This window comes from Equus quagga, chromosome 2, assembly GCF_021613505.1.
Source record: "Equus quagga isolate Etosha38 chromosome 2, UCLA_HA_Equagga_1.0, whole genome shotgun sequence".
Classification (NCBI taxonomy): Eukaryota; Metazoa; Chordata; class Mammalia; order Perissodactyla; family Equidae; genus Equus; species Equus quagga.
Genome location: NC_060268.1, coordinates 32,440,933 through 32,463,084, shown reverse-complemented (window position 1 = coordinate 32,463,084; position 22,152 = coordinate 32,440,933). Strand labels below are relative to the sequence as shown.

The 22,152-nt window shown below is 38.8% G+C and overlaps 1 protein-coding gene across 3 annotated transcripts in view; it reads right to left on the bottom strand.

Annotated features, from left to right (window-relative positions):
• FMN1 (formin 1) overlaps nucleotides 1-22,152 on the bottom strand; it is a 353,942-nt gene that overhangs the window by 211,124 nt on the left and 120,666 nt on the right. For all 3 annotated transcript variants that reach the window (XM_046652860.1, XM_046652862.1, XM_046652861.1), the window contains one exon: nucleotides 15,949-16,010. In XM_046652860.1, the coding sequence (XP_046508816.1) occupies nucleotides 15,949-16,010 (62 nt within the window). The remainder of the gene's footprint in view (nucleotides 1-15,948; nucleotides 16,011-22,152) is intronic.

The window sequence follows — 22,152 nt, the reverse complement described above, 5'->3', positions numbered from 1 at the left end:
AGGTCTTAAATACCATGCTAAGGACTTCAAACTTAACTTGATAGGCAATAGTGAGACACCAAAGATGTGTAAGAGAAAGGAACAACAATCCCTAAGCAATTCGTAACATGGCTTGAATATAGGCAAGATATGACAAAGGCCTCAATTAAGGTGACAGCAGCAGGATGCAAAGGGATGACTGTATATACGGGATCATGGAGCTAAAATTAGCATAATTTGTCAATCAACTAGATGCAGAAGCTGAGGGTGCAGGACTTTCCCAAGAAGCATTTGAGATTTTTGGCCTGGACTTTTACTTTTGGGAGAACAGCTGCCCTTAAATGTATAGGGCAACTAAGAAAAGAGACTGTTTTGTGTTGTGTTTATATTGGGAGGTGGGGGAGTCAGAAGGAGACAAGTAGACAAGTCCTTTCAACCCTGAGATTATAAGAATTTTTGATGCTCTGGCTTTGGAAATTTTAAATTTAAGATACTGAAAACATTTCCCAGTGTAGGTTTTCCAGCAAAAACTACAGCTTTCCTGGAGCTGGAACTCAGGAAAATATTTGAATCTAAACAAACAGCTCTGAAAAGCCTTCATATAAAGATAAACTTGCAGCAATAAATGAAATCTCTACGAGACAAAGTTTAGAAAGTCAGGTAACTAAAAGATATGTTTTGGAGGGTCACATTTGGGGGTGCTGCAGAGGCAGGGCTGAGGGGACAGCAAAGGTGGAGAAGCACACTCTGAGGGAAGAAAAACACGAGAATTCAGTGTCTTAGATGTCGAGGGAGGAGATGAAGGATTTCAAGACTGACACTCTAGAATCAAGGCGAATGAAGACGGAGAGGAGACCAATAGCACTTGATAATTACTTCATCTGTGGTCTTAGCTGTTTTGGTACAGCAAGAACAGAAAGCGAATGGTAGGAGAATCAGCTACATGTAACCAACGTTTGAGAACTTTGCCATTGAAGGGAGGGATGGAAGCTCAAAGAAGCAGTACCATCATGCAAATGAGTTTTAAAGTAAAGGATGGCTGATGTACTACTAGAAAGGGAGGAAGGCACTTGCCAAAAAGGGAACAACGAATGAGAAAAAGTGCAGAAGAGGTGGTAGAGGATGAATCCAAGAGACTGGGTGGAAAAATATTAGGTGTCTCAGTTTCTTTTCCTATGCACAGGGGCCAAAGTTTAAAACGAGCAAAGAAATAAAAGTGTTAACAGTCTACAGATGAAAACATTTCATTCCTTCTCATTTTCTTCTTGTCTTAAAAAGAATGCCCTGGGGCCGGCCCGGTGGTACAGTGGTTAAGTTCACACATTTCGCTTCGGTGGCCTGGGGTTCGCCGGTTAGGATCCCAAACCGAACAAATTCGAATCCCAAACTTGTGAAGCCATGCTGTGGTAGGTGTCCCACATATAAAGTAGAGGAAGATGGGCATGGATGTTAGCTCAGGGCGTCTTCCTCAGCAAAAAAGAGGGAGGATTGGTGGCAGATGTTAGCTCAGGGTTAATCTTCCTCAAAAAAACAAACAAACAAAAAGAATGCCCCCCTTTTATCCCCAGAGCTAATCCAATCTCCTGGGTCCCTGACATCACCCTCTTTCACATTCTCAGGAAGATTTCCTTATCAATTTGCTCCTCTCTGGCCAGCTCTCCCCTTTACCCACTCAGCTCTCCTGTAGAAAATGCAGGACTGCTCAGGCTGGTTCTACGCATCATCTATACCTAGCGCAGATCTCTTCTTATTGCTGGATAGGAACTCCACAAATATTACCCTTTATAATCTGAACAACGCTGTGGTCGTAGTAGTATCCCCGTTTTATGGACTGTCCAAAACCATAATCACAGGAAGTGTCAGGGCTATGACTCAAGACTGGGTGTTCTGACTCTCGAGCCTCGTGTTGTTTCTCCTATGCGGCATTGTCTCTACATACTTGTCAAGATGCCAGCAGTAGACTCTATTTCTGTCTAAAGGTTAGAAAGTACCTGGCTTGCTGTCAGAGACCAAACTTTAAATGGCTGAAATAGCTTGATAGATTGTGTGAAAATTTTATGGTCCTTCCGTCAGACACTATAATTTATTATCACATAATACACAGTTAGAAGAACCAGAAGAAACCATCCCACACGGGTAAACAATGTGGAGGCTGTGGCCCTTTGACACTCCAAGGCCACAGGCATTATATGGATCCAATAAGAAAGCTGCTTCTACGAGAGAAAGAACAACCTCTTGATCTTGCAAAATGTTTTTGGACACCTAAAGGCTCTTTTATTACTGTGGCTGATTAAAATGAAAAGCTTAAATGACTAAAATGTTCTTTTTGATGAGTTTTTGCCATGAACTATGGACCTTGTAGTCCGGTGGGATACAAGCCCTTTGATCCTGGGCACTCACATAAATTCAGGGTCATAAAACAACATTGGATTTGATTTTACTAGTGCGGCTGATGTTGCCAGATTTGTAATGCAATCTTGTTTTCTCCCCTCCTCATTTTTGGGCCCATCCACCTTTGTTTTATAGCAAAAGGAAAGGAGTTTCCATTTGTTTTTGGCAATCAAGCTTAACGATGGAGCCACTACTCTAGAATGTTGGAATTTCGCAGGAAAATACTGTATTATATTCATCAACATTGGAATCAAAGTTATTTTATGTGCTAAAAATGAAAAATCGAACAGAAAAACCCTTTTCTACATGAAAATTAGATTTTCACTACTTAAAAGGATTAGAAGATGATGTGGTTGAGAACTATAATATGAGTTGGAGGTAGGAAAAATATGATCATATTTAGCATTCACAAATTCCCAGCAAGACTAATTGAAAATTTAAAAAGTCAAAGACTCCTAGGTTATTTACTAATGAGTGGCAAACCATAGCTTTGTTTTCAAACTTCATTAATCTAAAAAAACTGGATATCTGTGGGAGAAGTAAAGGAAATATTGGACAAGATATTCAACAAAAAGACATGAATATAACTTAGATGTTTAATTCACTTCCTTTCCTCATCTTCTAATCATTTTCCTGTGTATATATGTGTACCACACTATATTATTCCTATAACTTCTAATTCTAGAAATGAAAGTTTTACTGTAAAAAAAAAAAAGTCTATTAGGGAACAAAAATACAAATAATTTTACAAAGACCTGTATTACAGAGATCAAAATGATCAATAGTGAGTCACAATTATTCATTTCTTATGGAGTAAAAAACATCAGTTTGGGTTCAGTTAGAAAGATCAGTGATATTCAGCCTGTTCATTAGCCCAGGGAATACTAATTTAAGCTGGATAAACAGTTTTCAGTAATCTTATTTTTCATGGATTTCCTAAAGATTGGGAAATTGCTCACCAAGGTTATTCTGTAAGTGACATGGGGCACAAGAGTCATGAGAGGTCTCACTTCTAATTTGAAGAGTTACCACAGACTACATGCATCACTATCCTATGGGCAGTGCCTCGTGACATTTTCAGCTCTAGTCTCTCAATCTTTGCTTGAAACGCCAGTGAACATTTCAGAGTATGGTCCACCCAGAGGAATATAATTCCAGCACATGTTCACCTCCTTGCCTTTTGGTGTGAATATATTAGATTAAGCCATATGAAATTGATGTTTTCTAAGTCAAAATAGGTCAAATATCCACAATTTCACATTGTTCAACATATAAACTCCATCCAAATTCAAAAGCCACTACTCTATGTTTTCTTAATACTTCAAGATATGTACTTTATTTGCACATTATTTGCAGCAGATAGGGGTCATGCCATATATAGTATTAAAAAACAGAACTGTATTATATAAATATCCACAACAGACAGTGTAAGAAATTGTCACCTATTTGCTATTTGTAGAGAAAAGTAGTTGTCCTGGTGGTGTCTATATATTCAGTTATGAAGAGAGAAGGGGATGCAGACATCAAGAAAGAGCTTTCTCATTTTATGCTCAAATGTATATGGTCAGCATCTTCTTCTTCCCTATTAATTCATTCAAAAAATATTTATGGTGTCCTTACTATGTTCAAGTACTGGTCTAGGTACCCAAGGGAGAATCAAGCTGTGCAAACATTTATAGAGCAGCAACAACGGCAGTTTAGTAGCTCCAGTTCTAGCAGAAGCAACCATTAGCATCGGAAAAAGTCACTGCTTATTGTTAGAGAGTATGAATTCTCTCTCCCATGCCCCTACTTTAGTCCAAGCCACTGTCACTTCCTACCTGCAGGATGGCAATTCTTCCCAACTGTCCTCTCCACTTGCACTCTGGCTCCCCTATTACCTAATCTCTACCACAGCAGCCAGTGGGGTCTTTTGAAAACACAAATCTATTCACGTCACACACTTCTCTCCTCAGAACTAGTCAGTAGGTTCTCATTGTTCTGAGGATGAGATTGGAAAACCCTAAAAAGACCAACAGGGCCCTTCCAGAATCTGGCCTCTTGCCCTCCTCTGCAGCAGTGTTTTTCAAACTGGTCCGTGACCATTAGTACGATAATAAATCAATTTATGCTTTATCACCAGCATTTCTTTTTAAACAAAAGAGTTGAATATATCAGAACACATCACATGAAATAAGTTCTGTTTAATGCTACTCTTATTTCTCACACATACACATACACACAAACATGTAATCTGGGTTTCAATGTAAAATTCATTTATTTCAGGCTAGAGATTAAAAGGTTTGAAAAACACTACTCCAGAGCTTCATCGCCAACCTTTCTCTTATTTGTGACTCACTGCCCTCCGGTCACACTGGACTCCCTGCAGTCCTTCAAACCAGCCAAGCTCCTCTTTACCCTCCAGGACTCTGCTTAAAGGTCATTTCCTTCCCTAACCCCTCAAGTCTAAATTATATCCTATCACAACATCTTGTACTGTATTTTTCTTTACAACATTATTTTTATTGAGTGATTATTTTATCAATATCTGTCTCTGACTGGACCACAAGCTCCCAGGAAGTAGAGACTATGTCTGTTCTGTTCCCTCCAGCATCTAGCACAGCGCCTTACACCCAGTAGGAACTTAATATGTAGTCAAAGAATGAATGATAGAGAGACCTCTAATTTCCTTTTGATGACTCCATTCTTAGATGAAACACAGATGACCAATTTCATAAAGCATTGTTTTTTGGTAGCTCTTTGTCTTTTGTCATATAGAATGTGTATGTATATTTATGGCCATAAACACATCATGTTTGCTTCTGTAAGTACATTAAGCATTACGCCTATGCGTATAGACCTATACACACACATCTGTGTTGTTATGTGAAATAAACTAAGAGTGATTTTATTTTTTATGTATTTAAAGCAAAGCTCTGAACTGGAAAGCTGCTTCAATCATCAAAGGAAAATCTACTTGGAGCTTTATTAAGAGAAAAAGGGTCAAGCTGACCTCCAGTGGTAAGATTGGGGAATGGCTTCAAAATAATTGTAAAATACCGTGATTACCTATCACACAAACCACATATCTTGAAATATATGTTTCTCAATTAATACTTTACATTATGCGTATTACATCTATTTGCAACAGATAGAAGTCATGCCATACAGAGAATTAAAACAAAATAAGCAGAGATATCTATAGCAGCTTCTAGAAACAGTAAAAGATATTGCTACTCATTTACAGCAATCAGAAAATCTGAGATCTAAGATCTGAAATTCACAAATTCCATTAAAAGTAGATAAAGATTTCAACACTCATAGTCTTTCCCTTCATTCGTCACTGGGTACTATTAGGTACTTAGTTTAAGCTACCTGTTATTTAGCCTTTATGGTATAAATTCTATTTTTCTAACTGAAGAGTAAATTATTTGAGTACAGGATCCATGTGAGGATTAAGTAAGATAAGCCAGGGTATATGCTAAGTAGAAGTGACTGGCATATAGTAATATGCAAGAAATGTTAGCTGCTGCTGTTATTATTAAATGATGCTTTATCCCTAGCACATCTCTTATATTTAACAGGCGTTCAATTAGCATCTATTAACTATTTTAAAAGATAAACTATAAAAAGCAGAGTTATATATACAAAATTATATTTTAGGAAGTTTATCTTTGTAGCAAAAAACAATTTTGAAAAGCAACATCTTACTCAGGGCACCCCAAATCTGAGCTGTAACTCTTAGGCGTTTTACATATTGAGAAGTTTCCTTAATAAAATCATGGCAGCAGCAATATTTCCATTAACAGGCAGTAATGGGAACGAGAGCATCACACTTTTATAGGAAGAATATTAAAAGCAGTGCTCTTTGGAACATTAGGTATAACATTAACCACAGAATGTTTTTCTTCTTTATACGTACATGGTTTATATTGAAAGAATTTTACCAACGAAAAATACACTTCAACAGCCATTGACTTAGAGTAAACCAAACATGTTGCTCCTCAGAACAAATACAGTAGTTATTTATTGGTCACCTACCACACACCATTGTACCTCTAAGTCCCATACTTAACTATCACAACAGTTGCAATCAGCATCATATCAACCAAGTTACAATACCATCACAACCACTTTTCAGATGAGAAACTGAAGCTCAGAGGGGTTTGAAGAACGTGTTCAAGACCACACATCTAGTAGGTAGTGGAGACAGGATTCAAACTCAAGGAAAATTCCACACCTGTGCTTCTACTCAGCTGCCCTGCCTAGAGTTGTATTGTATTTCATCTAACGAATGGTTAGTTGATTTTGTTATATAGGTTCATTCTTCAGCTTATTCTGCTCCTCAGGTCCATCACTCTTAAGGACTGATATTCTATCCAAGGAGATATCAAAGACAAGGGTCAGTCCAGAAACGAGGTCATGTCGTGAATACTCTCTAGACAAGGACCTTCAACGTGCAAGAACTTCCAGAAGCAGTTCAGCATGGAGGTTAAGAGTGCCACCTCAGAGAGCTGGTGTGTAACTCATTTAATCCTCATATATAAAGACTGGTACACAGTAAATACTCACTAAATACCAGTTATTACTATTATTCCTCCACTAGGACACAGAACAAGTTGCAGTAAAATGATCAAAGCACCCACATGCATATGCGTGCATGTACACAAACACAATAATTTCACACTATGGATTCCAAAGCCCATATGAGGTGGGACTCATTAGAAGAGGGAACAGGTGTCGTGTATCACACAGGGGACAGTCCGCCAATAGGTGATAGCATAGGGAACATTCCACACCAGTCCATGTGCTTAAAGGATCAGAAATGCTGGCTCTCAAGGTCACTGTTGGAGAAGATAAGGTTTAAGAACAGCTGAGGAAACCCTATGTTCAAACTGCAGAAGTCAGTGAAATAGCTGGCAAAATGCATAGAAGTTTTGCACCATTATTTTCTTAATTTACAGCCTCAGAAATTGATTTCTTTGAAACTCAGGTTTCAAATCCCTTAGATGAAGAGAGACACATATCAAGAACAGATTTAGAAACCAGACATCCTGGTTACTAAATCTTGCCATCACACTAACCAGCTGTGAAAACTCAGGATAACACTTTACTTCTCTCTCAATTATGTATATGAAGCACCAGGCACCATGCCTACCACAGAATCTGTATTCATATTCAATAACTATTATTAATCTCTAAGTCAGAAAGCAAAAGGTACTCAGCATTTAAACTCTAAAAAACTAAAATTTCTTCCTATCTCTTCCTAAAAATGTCCTAGAACATAGAACACACCCAATTTTTTCACACTAAGAGCTCATCTTTCACTCACCCTTCCAACACTGCTGTCCTCTATCCATCTCTTTCAGGGAAGGATAGGAGGAAGGAAGGAAAAAGAAAAAAAAAAGAAAAGGAAAAAGGAAAGGAAAAGAAATGTAAAAGTCTACAAAGATCTAAAAGCTCAAGGGGTTTTTGCTTGGTAATCATGAGACCACGGAGAAAGTGGACGAGAACATTCTAACTCAGCTGTTCTATGCTCCATACCAGGGGTCACCAACTTGGATGTCTACAGGGCCAGGCAATCAACATAAACAAGCAAAGGAGCTTGGATAAGACAACAGGAAACGTGCGCAAGTGTTGTGGCAAATCAGAGCACACATGCTCATTTCAAGTTATTCAAAGATGACTTTTTAAATGACACTGTACTGACCAAACAAACTTCTTTGAGTTGTTTGATGGTGTCACAACTATAAGAACTCTGTGGCTCTCCTAATGCTACCTCCAAAATAGTGTTCTACCAAAACCCTGTGAGTCACAAAAGAATGTCTAGCAATGTCAAGTTAGATCACTCAACACCTATTCATTACATTTCAGCTGGTTGCCTGGCATTGCTGTAGGTAATGTGGGACAAGGGAACCTCAAAGACTTTTGGATTGTGTTCAGGCAGATACATGGGCCCACTCTCTCCCAAGGCCATAAATGAAAGAACTTTAGGGCCTGGAGAAAACTTACACCACCTAGTCTTACTTTACAGCTGAAGAAGCTATTATTCACTCTATGGTACAGGACTGTACAAAACTCAGAATTATTGAATGAGGCAGGACAAGTCTGGAGAGAAGGAAGCATTCCCCACAGGCTCTAACATATCTTACCTTCTTTTATGCCATGAAGAGTCAAAATAGCAAAGGCCAACAATCAAAAAGTCACCTGTTCCAATATTAGCCTGTAACCTAAAGTAAAAAACTATTGAAAAAAGAAAAGCTATCTTGGCCCACCTAAGTGACTCATGTTCAGAGTTTAAGACTCAGTAGGGATGACTGGAGCTGATGGCACATGAAGGAGGCATATAAAACCAGCATCAGCCTCCACGCCACAAATGAATAATACAAATATTCTCCATTACAACCAGCTTCCCTCTATCAGCAAGCACAGCTTGACATAATATCTGAGTTATGTGGGGCAAGACAGCATCTTGAAGGCTGAGACAAAGGGCTCCTGGGATGCTAAATCAGATAGGGAATTAACTGCTTTGTATATTCCATCAAAATTTGAATCCAAATATATCTGTAGGCTTCTAGGTAACTAGTCGCTTAAGAGGCATCTCAACACCAGTAAACCAGCAAATCTAAACTCATAATGTTGTATTATGTATCCACAATAAAACAATGAATTAAAATATTTCTCAGCACTTAAAATGTTTTCTTTTTGGCATCTCAGTAAGGAATTATACCAGTATCAGCACTTAGGGGAATACCATGAGGGTTTAATGAAATCATATTTCATATTTGTGAAAGTTTTGTTTATTGGTCTACAAATTACTCCCTTTCCCTCACAGTATTCTCCAGGAATTAATAGATTTAAATGTATTGTGTTGATAACAAAGAACATGACAAATGGAAAAGGCTCAGGATTTATGTTTCTTTATAAATTTAGCTGTATAAGTTCAAGTGTAGTCTGTACTCAAGTTTGTTTCAACAGCAATGTGTAAACTATTAGAAATGCACCGGTGGGGTGGGTTGGAGACAAAGAAGTAAGGAAATCTACAAGTTTCTCTTAGAGGCCAACATACCATTTGGTTCTCTTGGGGACAAGGTACAACGTAAATTAATCTCCGGTTTGGCATCCGTCCCTGGATCATTTCACAGAGGGAGTTACCATATTAGAAATGTGACTGCATTGCACAATGAGCAGGGGCCTGCCAGAGGCCATCGCTCCATAAAGTTTCCCCTCAGTTAAGGGCGATGCATGTGATGAATGGGGTAAATGAAAAAGCTTCCTATAAAGGAAATGTCACTGTTGGCTAGTTGTTTTTTGTCTGTCCCACAACTCAAAGAACATTAGTTAAAAAACAGATAAAACAATCTGTCACTTGCATGGCCCCTACTTCCAAACTGCCTAAAGTGCTGGTCAAAACAAACATTCTTAAATTATCCAGAGCTCCTCAAAAGTCAGACAAGGGGCATGAATTTTTTTCCCAACTTTCAAAATTGAGGAAGTAGAGAGCCAACGAAGTCCTACCCATCCCAAGCTCATGCTTCCCTCCTGTCATAAAGAAGAACTAGGCCCCCCATAGAAGTTTCATTTACTGTTCCAAGAGCTACATGCCTTCAGGAGTCACACATCAGAAGCAGCATGGAAAGGCTAGAGAGCTCCATTCAGAGTATTACTGGAAACCTGAACATATTGTTCCACAGATGCAAGCAGCACTGAGAAGAGATCCCTGGTTAGAAAGAACCTTGAGAAGAAACTATAAGAGAAAAAGTAGGGGTGTACAAATAACAGGGATTTAGAGAGTCTAAGTTAAAGACCTTAAGTCTGAAAGCACAATGTGGTAGATAAGTTTTTCTTTCTTTCTTTTTTTTTTTTTTAGTATGGTGGGACCAACGATACAATTCAAAGGTGCTATTAGAGATTATATGGCCTGGTCTGTCATTTTAGAAATTAGGAAACTGAGGCCAAAGCATTGCCTGAAGTTCATGTTGTTGTTCTTGCCAAACCTAAGACCTAAGAATCCAGACCTTCTGATTCTCAATCTAATATTCCTTCCATTAAGGCTGCACTGATGAATGGGAAGAGCAATGGCTTCAAAGTCAGACAGATCTGGGTGGATTCAAACTCAGGTTCCCCCACTTACTAGTCTAGGACTTCTGACAAGTCAATCTCTAAGAGCCTCGTTTTATCACCTGTAAAATGGGGATGAATCTATTACTGCACTTATATTCCTACATTTAATGCCAAATGCCTGGGACAGAGGTTGGCACACAGTAGGGATTTAATAAAAAGTGAAATACTATTGGGGCTGGCCCCGTGGCCGAGTGGTTGAGTTCACGCACTCTGCTGCAGGCGACCCAGTGTTTCGTTGGTTCGGATCCTGGGCGTGGACATGGCACTGCTCATCAAACCACGCTGAGGCGGCGTCCCACATGCCACAACTAGAAGGACCCACAACGAAGAATATACAACTATGTACCGGGGGGCTTTGGGGAGAAAAAGGGGAAAAAAATAAAATCTTTAAAAAAAAAAAAGTGAAATACTATTATTTTTCAATTGTAGGTTATGTAAGAAATATTTGTGCATCATCTATGTGCCAAACACTTTGCTAGGTACTTTAAAAGACAGAGACAAAACTCTTTGCTTCCTCCAAGGTGCCTACAATCAGCAGATTAATGAAGCAGAACCTTGGTGCCATGAAAAGGGTACTGAAACCACTCAAAGAACATAACTGGAACTCAGGATTATACATCGAGATGATAAGACTACATGAATCAACACAGAGCAGTATTTCCAAAAATGAGTTACTTGGGGGAAAAAAAGAATTATGTGAGAAACAAGGTATACAGTTCTCTCTCATAATTCTTCTCTATACATGGTAAAGCTCGAACAAGGGAACCAGATATTTCTCAAACTTATTTGACCATGAAATCTTTTTGTCAGGGAACAGTTCAGAGGCTCGCTGTTTGGGGATATGAACTTCAGGAAAGCCTGGTTTAGACTCCCTGATATAGAGCACAAAGTCAGAAGAATGGCTGGATGATCATGGAAAAGTCAGCCTCAAAGAGTAAGTCAAATGTCCCAAGGATGGGGGCCGGCCCCGTGGCCGAATGGTTAAGTTCACGCATTCCGCTGCGGAGGCCCAGGGTTTCGCGGGTTTGGATCCTGGGTGCGGACATGGTACTGCTCATCAGGTCACGCCGGGGTGGCATCCCACATGCCACAACTAGAAGGACCTGCAACTAGGATATACAACTATGTACCGGGGGGATTTGGGGAGATAAAGCAGAAAAAAAAGAAATGTCCCAAGGAAGTCCTCAATCAAAAGAGCCTGAGGACTCTAAATTCAAGTTGCCTAATTGTAAGGAGACTTGAGCAGGGAAAAAGGAATTAGAAATAATATTTACTGAGCATGTGCTGTGTAACCAGTACCATCGAGTGTACATGATATTGAACAATCCCAGAAGGGGGCCTCATCATCAACATGATTATTATTATACAGATGTTGAAACTGAGAAGACTAAGTCCCAGGGAAGTAGATTAATTTCCCAATGTCACAGGACACAGAATTGAACCAAATCCTGACTCAAAAACCTGAGTTCTTTCATATTTTCATCATGCATAAAATAATATCAGGCACAATTCTGACTACAATAAGGCAAAAGATCAGCCATATGGTGAAACATTTTGTATAACATCTGTGATGGTGATTTTCAAACCTTCCTCCTAAGCAATCTCAAAGAAACAACTATTTGTGCCATGGGAGAATTCGTTTTATCATATGCCTTAGAAGGGCAGGTCTGAACTATGTTTCTACCCAATAGTCATGAACTTGTTGTGCAATGGCTACCACAGGCAAAAATTTCTCAAGTGAGTGAGAACCTGTAAAGGTGCTCCCTTCTCAAAAATGAAGTCAGTCACATAGAATTATCCCAAATTGAAAAATGAACCAGATGACAAGTATCATGAAGTGATCACAAACTCTCAAGGTAGAGTTTGCTCAATGAAGGACACACTTGGACAAAAATAAGAATCTTGCTGTGGTTATATTAGGAATGACACAAAGTAGTGAAGTCATGGAGAATGTTTGACCTGCCATCACTCTCTTACTGGAGATTTGAATAGAAAAGTCAGCCAAGTGCTTTGACTTTGCACAGAAGGTATATAGACATAAGGCTCTAGAAACGGATTCATTCAAGTCATCAATAAATCTTTGCTTTTGAACTATCAGGGGCACATGTATGTAAGTTGTTACACATTTGAAAAGCTGGTCCCAGGACCAAGCCCTGTGACCTTTCTATAGCACAACACTCCATAATGTTGGCTGCAAAGCATGCACGAGATTAAGAACTCCAGACTCCCCCGCTTACAAGGCTTGGGACTCTGGGCTAAAGACGTCAACCTCCAATGAAATTATTTTAGGTGGTAAGGATTCCATTTGGTAGGTGAGGGAATTGAGCAATCAAGTGATTTCCCTACAAATCTACAGTCAAAAACAGAATCGAAAGCTGAATTTACATTGTTTATTGAATCATGCCGTTTCTTTAAACTGTATGAAAACATTCCAAAAAAACTAAATGTGATGTATATCAATTCTTGCATATGGTGACAGAATGAATCATTTTTCCTGTGTACTTGAAGCATGAAATCTTTCCTATTCTAGAAAGGCATGTTGAAGTCCAGAAACACGCCTGACTTCTCCATGACCTGTAAATGGAGATGGAAAATCTAACAGGCAATGAAGGCTGCCAGTGGAAATCACAGATGAAGAAATGAACATCGAAATATCAGTTCTCTCATCAATTATCTTCCACTAGTCCTATAACAATAGATGTGACTTTGTTACTTTGTGGAATAAAACAGGTAGAGATGATATTCAGCAAGTAGCCGACAAGGGCAGCCAGGTGGGGTTATTGTCTGTTTTATGAACTGCGTCTGTCCTGACTGGTTGGTGCTGCTGCCAATCTAGTTATTTTCTACTTCTTCCAGAGAGCAGGAGTTAATTAAAGCATAAAGGAGCCAGGCAAGTGAACAGAGTGGGGACAGTGGCAAACAAAAGAACACGTGTCTTAGTTGAAGTGGACACCCACTATTCAACCCCAGGATAGCAAAAGAGGCCCGATGTTGCCAAGTTTTCCAATTTTTTTTTTAGAAGCAGCTAGAAAGCCCTCCATATTTAAAAGTATTCATTCCTAATTCAATCTCTAAAATGCTGTTTGTCAACAAAACAGTTCTATAGGCCAGATCAGGAATCTGAGCTGCCAGTTTCCTATTGAGGTTGGTCAGTCTGTGACTGCTAGAATAGTTCCAAACTACAGTTAAGTGTGTAGATTTGGTCCACCACCCCGGCCCTGATGGTGTTGGTGTGCCATGGCCATTGGATTTCGGCAATTAGCTATAAATCATAAATATGCGACAAGAAAAAAAATTAAAATTTACTAACAGCAATAAAAGAGCAGACAATTCTTTCAGAGATACTTGAAGAAAATTTAAGTTCTAACTAGGAATATTTATTAACCTTTACTCTTGTCAATCATCCCTTGGTCTAATCTTTACTTTAAATGGAAATCACGATCCTAATATACTTTTTCCCCTCCCATTTACTCTCTTTCCCTTCTCAACCTTTTCTTAGGTTGAGATATAAGATGAGAGGACTTCTGTGGAGACGACATGAAATAACGCAGGTAGTATGCATAGAACAATGCCCAGCACAAAGTAAGAACTCAAAAATTGTAAGTGCCTGCTCCTACTGTAAATATTATTTAGCTGTCAAAGCCCTCATAGGGCTGGTCTACAACTTGGGGAAGCTAATGTTAACTCTTACAACTGAATCCTTACTTAAAACTTCTGCTCACAGGGGGCTGGCCCTGTGGCCGAGTGGTTAAGTTCGCGCGCTTGGCTGCAAGCGGCCCAGTGTTTCGTTGGTTCGAATCCTGGGCGCGGACATGGCACTGCTCATCAAACCACGCTGAGGCAGCGTCCCACATGCCACAACTAGAAGGACCCACAACGAAGAATATACAACTATGTACTGGGGGGCTTTGGGGAGAAAAAGGAAAAAATTAAAAAATCTTAAAAAAAAAAAAAACAAACTTCTGCTCACAGGATAAGTTCTGTACCCACCGTCGTTACCTATGTGTTTCTTAAATTAATCCCCATTTCTGTCCCTCTGAGACCGCTGAGCATCGTTTGCACACCAGAACAAAGGAAAAGAAAACGAGGTCTCTGTGGACCATTTTGCAACAAAGGAGGTAAGGGCCTCCACCTCTCTTTTTCCCCTGGGAGACAGAGGTATTTTTCCACTTTTTTGTTTCTTTGTGAAATTGACTCATTCCCTCTTCCAAACTACTTAAACCAAAGCAGATGGGGGTGGTTTGAATTCATACGCAATACAACTTGTTCACTGATCCTTTTGCTACTTGCAATGGCTTCATGTATAACACAACATGCTGCGTGTTATTTTAAAAAGCACGTTATCATCTACTGAAAAGAAGTATAATCGATCCACAAATTCATTAAGTTAGCAAGTAATCAGTTAGCACTAAATAAGCAACAAGTTTTACTTAAATTTCCACATTGTTCTCTCCTGAGGTATAAGGTCAACCTAGGCATTAGTAAACTAGAGTCAGTGCCTGACTCAATATTTCGTTATTTGAAATTAAGACTCCAACTTCCTGTTACAGGCCCTGCAAGCAAACAGCAAACATAAGGGAATGACAATCACATGTCTGGAGAAGGAAATGATCCCTCAGTCTTCTTGGGCTGCACAAAGGAGGATCAAGTCAGCAATTTCCAAGCACACCCTGGAGATAAGGAGCGGATGGCTCGGTACAACTCTTCCTCCCACTAGGGCCACTTCCTTAAGGGCCTTAATCTGCATGACGTGATGTTTCAGGAATGTGTTAAGGGACAGAGAGATATGAATACATGAATGGGAATAAACCAAACAAAATGATTTGCACCGTGCATAGGAAAAACAGTTTTTTCCTTTTTGTCTTTTTCTAATTGAAGTATAATTGACATGCAATATATCAGTTTCAGGGGTACATCATAGTGATGTGATATTTATATTTATTACAAAATGATCACCACAGTAAGTCTAGTAGCCGTCTGTCACCATAAAGTTATTACGATATTGACTATATTCCCGTGCTGTATATAACATCCCCATGACTTATTTTATAACTAGAAGTTTGTACTTCTTAATCATCTTCATTCATTTGGCCCACTTCCCAAACCCCCTCCCCTCTGGCAACCACCAGTTTGTTTTCTGTAGAAAAATAACTTTTGAAAGGCTTCTTATAGACAGTGAAAGTCTAAATACTCTATCTTATTTCCTGCTTTACAAATAAAATCATCATTTTGTCTCATCAAGTCATTTTCCCAATCAAATGCATTTGCAGTATTTCTTAAAAACAGGAACTGATTTGTCTTAAAAATGGAGTTTAAGGCTTTTGCCCCCAGGTTAACTCAGTGCCCAGTGGCAGGTGAAAGCTGCAGATGCTGTCTAGGTAAATATGTCAACGCAAGGGGAATATTTACTTCAGCACACAAGAAAACTAAGTATCAGTCTCACATAACTAGTTCAGTAGAATCAAAGAGATATACCTGCAGGTTTTCAATTTCTTCTTTGTGCTCCCTCTTCAAGTGTAAAATAGCAGCTTGGTATTCTGTAAGATCACAAAAAAAGGCAATTACAAAGAAGCACAAAAGTAGGCACAAAATTAAAGTGATCATCTCCAAGGTCCCAGAGGCCCTCCTTCAAGTAAACTGAGTAAATAAAAGCCACAATCTGACACTAACCTGACAAGAGAGGTTGAAAACTGGGGCAAGATATGACGAGTAGCTCAGCATAGAAGGGAGATTTCCTTCCATTTAGCAAACCTTAAGTTTTGAGAAGCCCCAAATTGGGAAGATAGGATAGGGCTTTAAAAAAGAAAAAAAAAGAAAAAAAGCATGATGGGTGTTCCAGATAAAGACTGGGTCAGGCACTTGTTTTTGAGGAGGAGTTGGAAGCTAACGCTCCAGAGAGAACAAATACAGATGTATTAAGAGCAGACACAGGAAATAAAAGAAAACTTTCTGTGTGAGATCAGAGAACTCTATTTTTAACTGTTTCCAAAAAAAAAAATCTCCATTTGAATGCAAGGCTAAGCACATACTCAGGGCTGATCTCAATCTTTAGATCACTTCAGAGAGTCAAGACCATTTGTCACTTGGATGAGAGGATCTAGGGTGAGTTGAGGTTGAAAGGAGGACAAAAATAAATTTCTGGTCCAATTTTAGTCTGAGTCTAATAATGTTTATTCCAATAATAAGTCCCAAGTGTACACAGGAACTCCAGCCAACCAGTAAAACTACCATCCCACTGGCTAAGCATGAAGCAGCCAGGACAACTTTATTTCCAGCAGGACGGCTAAGAATGTGGGGTCACAGAACTATACAGGCTGCAGAGAACCACAAAGCAAAATGCCATGAGTAAACATTTTTGTGGGATAAGTCGGTCTTTTACAAACGTGTTTGAGGTTGTAAGCATGAGTAAGAAAGAAGTCAGTTAGATGTCATTTAAAAATGTATGAAAAGACAGGCTATTTCCCCATGTGGATTTCAGAAATCAGGCACAAAAGTTTAGGTTTCTATTCAAAAGTGCATGAGGGAAATCTTTGGAAAATCTGTAAGAGGAGAGGAGCGTCGCTGTTGATTATTATGTCACACCACTGCTCTGATGGAAAATGTGTAATGTGTTCCACTGAGCTGTGAATCCATCAGCAAGTTCTGTGGGTTCTACATCCAAACCATCCCTTGAACAAGACCACTTCTCACCATCTCCACACCCACCGCTATGGTCCATCTTTTCCTTAGACCACTGCAAGACCCTAAAAAGGTCACTTGCTTTCACTCACCACCACCATAACCCATTCTCCTCACAGCAGCCTGAATGATCTATTAAAGGCAGGAACCAGATCATGTCCCATCCTTGGTCTTCCCTGCACTCAGAATGAAATCAACACACCCTACTGTGGCTCATGGGCTCTTCAAGATCTGGTTTCTATATAACTCTCCCTGCTTTTGCTCAATACACTTCAGGCACACTGGCTTTCTTGCTATTCCTTGAAATTGTCAAGTTCTTTTCTACCTCAGAATCTTTACTAATAGTGGGGAAAATATGGATTGTATTTACTGAGCACTTACTATATATATCAGGCATTATGTTAGTACTTTGTATGTATTAATTCATTTTGTCCCTGCAATAACCCTATGATGTAGGTACATTATCCCCATTACAGATGAAGAAACTGATGCACAGAAAAGTTGTGTAGCTTGTCCAAGGAAGCTGAATAAGTTGCAGAGCTAGAAAACATACATAATTCAATGGGTGAATGTATAAATAAATGGCAGTATATTCATAGAACAATACTACTCAGCAATAATAAGGAATGAACTATTGATAGATACATCAGCATAGACGAATCTCAAAGACATATGCCGAGTGAAGAAAGGCAGTCTCAGAAGGCTAACTGTTGTTTAATTCCATTGACATGACCCTCTGGGAAAGACAAAGCCACAGAGGTGAAGAACAGATCACAGCAGCAGTGACCAAAGGTTAGAGACAGGGAGAAGGTTTGACTACAAAGGGGCAGCACACAAAGGAATTTTTGGGGTGATGTAACTATTCTCTATCCTGATTATGGTGGTGGTTCCATGAATCTATACATGGATTAAAACTCATAAAACCATAGAACCAAACAGAAAAAAAGTTAATTCTATTGTACATTAATTTTTAAAAATCTACAAATATTTTACTTTTAAATGTTTTCTGTAGGAGATTCAGCATAACACAAGAATACTTGTTACTACCACTTCTATTCATTATTTTCTTAAGGGTACTAGCAGAGGCAGTAGGACAAGAAAAAAAGAAAAGAAATAAAGAAATATGCACGCACACATATATTTATGTATATAAAATAAAGGGAAAAAGCTATTATTCACTACGATTGCATATTTAGAAAAATCCAAAAGATTCTGCAGATAAAATATTAGAATATATGAGTTTAGTAGAGTTGATGGATATAAAAATCAGTATACAAAAATCCTAATACTAGCAACAGTTTAAAAAAGAAAACATTTACAGTACGCCTGCAAATACAAAGTACTTAGAAAGAACCTTAACAAAAATATGTCTAAGAGCTCATATAAGAAAATAGAAACATTATGTTGAAATATATTACCAAGAAAGACACAGATAAAAAGACCTATCTTTAATAAGACTCAATATTGTAAAGATGTTAATTTTCCCAAATTGATCTATAGATTTAATGCAATCCCATTCAACACTTTTTTTCTTAAAGATTGGCACCTGAGCTAACAACTGTTGCTAATCTTCTTCCTCCTCCCCCTCCTCTTCTTCTTCTCCCCAAAGACTCCCCCAGTACATAGTTGTATATTCTAGCTGTAGGTCCTTCTGACTATGCTGTGTGGGACACCACCTCAGCATGGCCTGATGAGCGGTGCCATTCTGCACCCGGGATCCGAAACAGCGAAACCCTGGGCTGCCAAAGCAGAGCGCTCAAACTTAACCACCCAGCCAAGGAGCTGGCCCCCCCAGTTCAACAGTTCTAAGCTTTATTTGAACTTAGGGAGCACATTCTAAAATGTACGTTGAAGCACGAAAGTGTAAAAAGCCAATAAAAGCCAAGTAACTCTTGAAAATATAAAGATAAGACAACTTGCCTTACCATCAAACAAGAATTATTTTTAACTATCACAACATAATTAAGGTGGTGTGGTACTGAAAGGAATAACAAATAGGTCAACAGAACAGACCAGAGAGCCCAGAAATACCCCATCAAATTATGGTCACTTGACATGACAGAAGTAGCATGAAAGATCTTTGTTTACACTAAGAATGGTCTTTTCAAAAACTACTGGTTGGGAAAAGAGGATGTTCATATGGAAAAACATGAAACTGGATCCTAACTTTATGACCAAATAATAATCTAAGTCAATTAAGAGCTAACTTGTAAAAAGCCAACCTACAGATTTTTATAAGAAGATATGGCATAATATTGTTACAACTTCAGGATAGGAAAGGACTTAAGATTTAAAGAGCACAATATATAAAGGAAAAAAGTGATTAATTTGACATTAAAATTAAGAATGTCTTTTCATCAAAATACACAATAAAGAGAGAGAAAACACAAGCCACAGAGTGGGAGAATATACTTAAAACAAATAATCAAAGATCTACTATATATATATATACATATATATATAGGAATAGTTCTTACAAAACTAAAGAAAATGAAAAATAGGCAAAAAATGTCAACAGTCACTCTAAAAACAGAACATACAAGTAAATATATTAAAAGGTGCTCACTCCATTAGTAATCAGGAATATTTAAAGTCGGACAAAACTGAGTGTTAGTGAAGATGTGGAGCAACGGAAACTCACATTCTTGTGGCAGGAGTGCAAATTGAAAATGTTTGACTTTTTCTAATGAAGTTGAAGATACTCATACTGCCATACCCAACAATCCTAATCTTAGGTACATGCAAATTAAAAAACTATAAAAGAAAAGCAAATAATATTAACAAGATCCAGAATAATGATGGCAACCAGGAGAAGGGGATTGAGTTGGGTTATAATCGAGCAGGTGGTGTCACAAGGGTGGTTCAATGAAAAATTATTCTTTTGCGTCTTATGCCATTTTTTAATGTATACCTAACATTAAAATACAAGGAAAAAAAGATTGCTCTGGTTATACTAGTTTTCTCATATAACAAATAAAGATTATACAGGCACAAGAGAGACTCTAGATGCTTAAAATGAGAACAATTTAGTAAGTTTGAGTCTTGTATAAAGGTTGAGTCCTAACCCATATGATGATCAATATCTAAACCTTAATGAATTCCAAGCCTCCACAAAGTAGGCAAAGGCAGATTAGCCAAACCAGCCTTGCAAACAAATGCCCCTTGGGAATAACATCTACAATCTAAATAGAAATTATACAGAATATATTTTGAAATGATTCATCTTGTGTAAATAGTACCTGTTAGGGTGTGACAGATATAGTTACAACTAATTAACAGATTGATAGAGGAGATCACAGTAAAGCTAACACCCAGTAAATCTTGATTCATCTCCTCCTTAGACAAATATTGCTGCCAACAGTCCCGGTGTAACAGGTGGCAAGAAAACACTCCCATTCCTGACAAGGATGACAAAAGAGAGTCTCTGGGCAGCATGTAGGAGGAGGGAATTAATGCCCTCACTAGAAAGATGCTCACTTTGAGGGTTGACAAGAGAATGGTAAGAGAATACAAAGGGTGAGTCAAAGTTAGGTTGGTGGGTTTCAAATGTGTCTTGTCAGTGGCAGTCCCCTCCCCCTACATTTGTGTTTGTAAATACCTTGGCATGGGCCAAGGCAAATCCTCCCAGTCTCTTGGGGGTGAGGATGGTGAGGCAGAGGTCTCAATTCAAGACTAACAATGTTTTTGATTGTTAAAAAGAGAACTTGACCCTGGTATTCAGTAGCTCTGGAACTCTATAAATGTGTGAAAAGGAGGAATAGAGATTTTGAATATCGGGGCTTGAAAAGGGCAGACCTCTCTGAAGCTACATTAGCCCAGTGGGAATTAACAAATGAATTGAAATAATCTAACCCACAAAAAAGAAGCCTGAAGAATGTCTTTCAAGAAATAATACATGATATGGAAAGACAGCAACAGGAAAAAGCATCCTGACCGGCAGGATTCAATATTTTGGGGAAAAATACATGAGAACTTCCCTCCATAAACATACAGCTCTTTCTAGTCAAGTACTTAGTCTAATTGGTAGGGACCCCTTTCATTGCACAAATCTTCCTTATTGATCAGCTCACAACAGCAAAACATCCTTTCTGCCAGGTATTATTCTGGGTTGTGTCCTCCAATTCACCAACAGAATTTAAGATGATCTCACTAACCTGAGGGGCATGTAGTAACCATTGCTGCAGTTTATCACTGATTGAGTTTCTCTTAACTACATATGGGTACAGGTAACATTATCGAGTCCTATTCCTCTGGAACTGTCCCAAGCACTCTACTACACAGATTAACTCATGCCATCCTCACATCACCATTGCAAGGTAGATCCTATCATATCAAGGTCCATTTTACAGATGAGGAAACTGAGGTGCACAGGTTGAACAACTTCCCCCAAAACCACGTGCTAGTAAATACCAATCATTCAAGCCCAAGAACCTGTGCTTTTTACTCCAAAGAGTTTTGTTAGTTATTGTTGTTGTTATAGTTGGGTAAGCAGCAGGTATAAGGAAAATGCAGAAGTCCCTAAGAATTTGAAGGTTGTTGGCTTTATCCAATTACTAGAATCACTTGTGAACTTAGGAAATCTCTCCCATAATGCTTCAGAAGGGGAAGGGGGCATTTTTAAACACAGGGAGGTTGGATGAGGCTAGGGTCCACAGGAACAGTGAGTTATAATGGCTGGTCCCATCAAGTTACATGATTGTGATTCATCCATCTTCTCGATGGGGACTTCCAAGCCTGTAGTCACCAGCTGTGATTAAATCTGGTTTTCATTTATACTCTCTTACACATATATCCAAGCCCCTCCCTACCACACACACATATCACTGGCAGAACTGGATTATGCACACAGCTGGGAAATTAGAAAATTTCTGATTTCCCAAATGAATGAGAACCACAGCTCTATTCCTGCCCATGGACTCTAACTTGTACTGCCTGCATCTCTCATTGGCTTTACACACTGTCTCCCATTGTTAAGAAACATGTTCGAGTACATACCTTCAG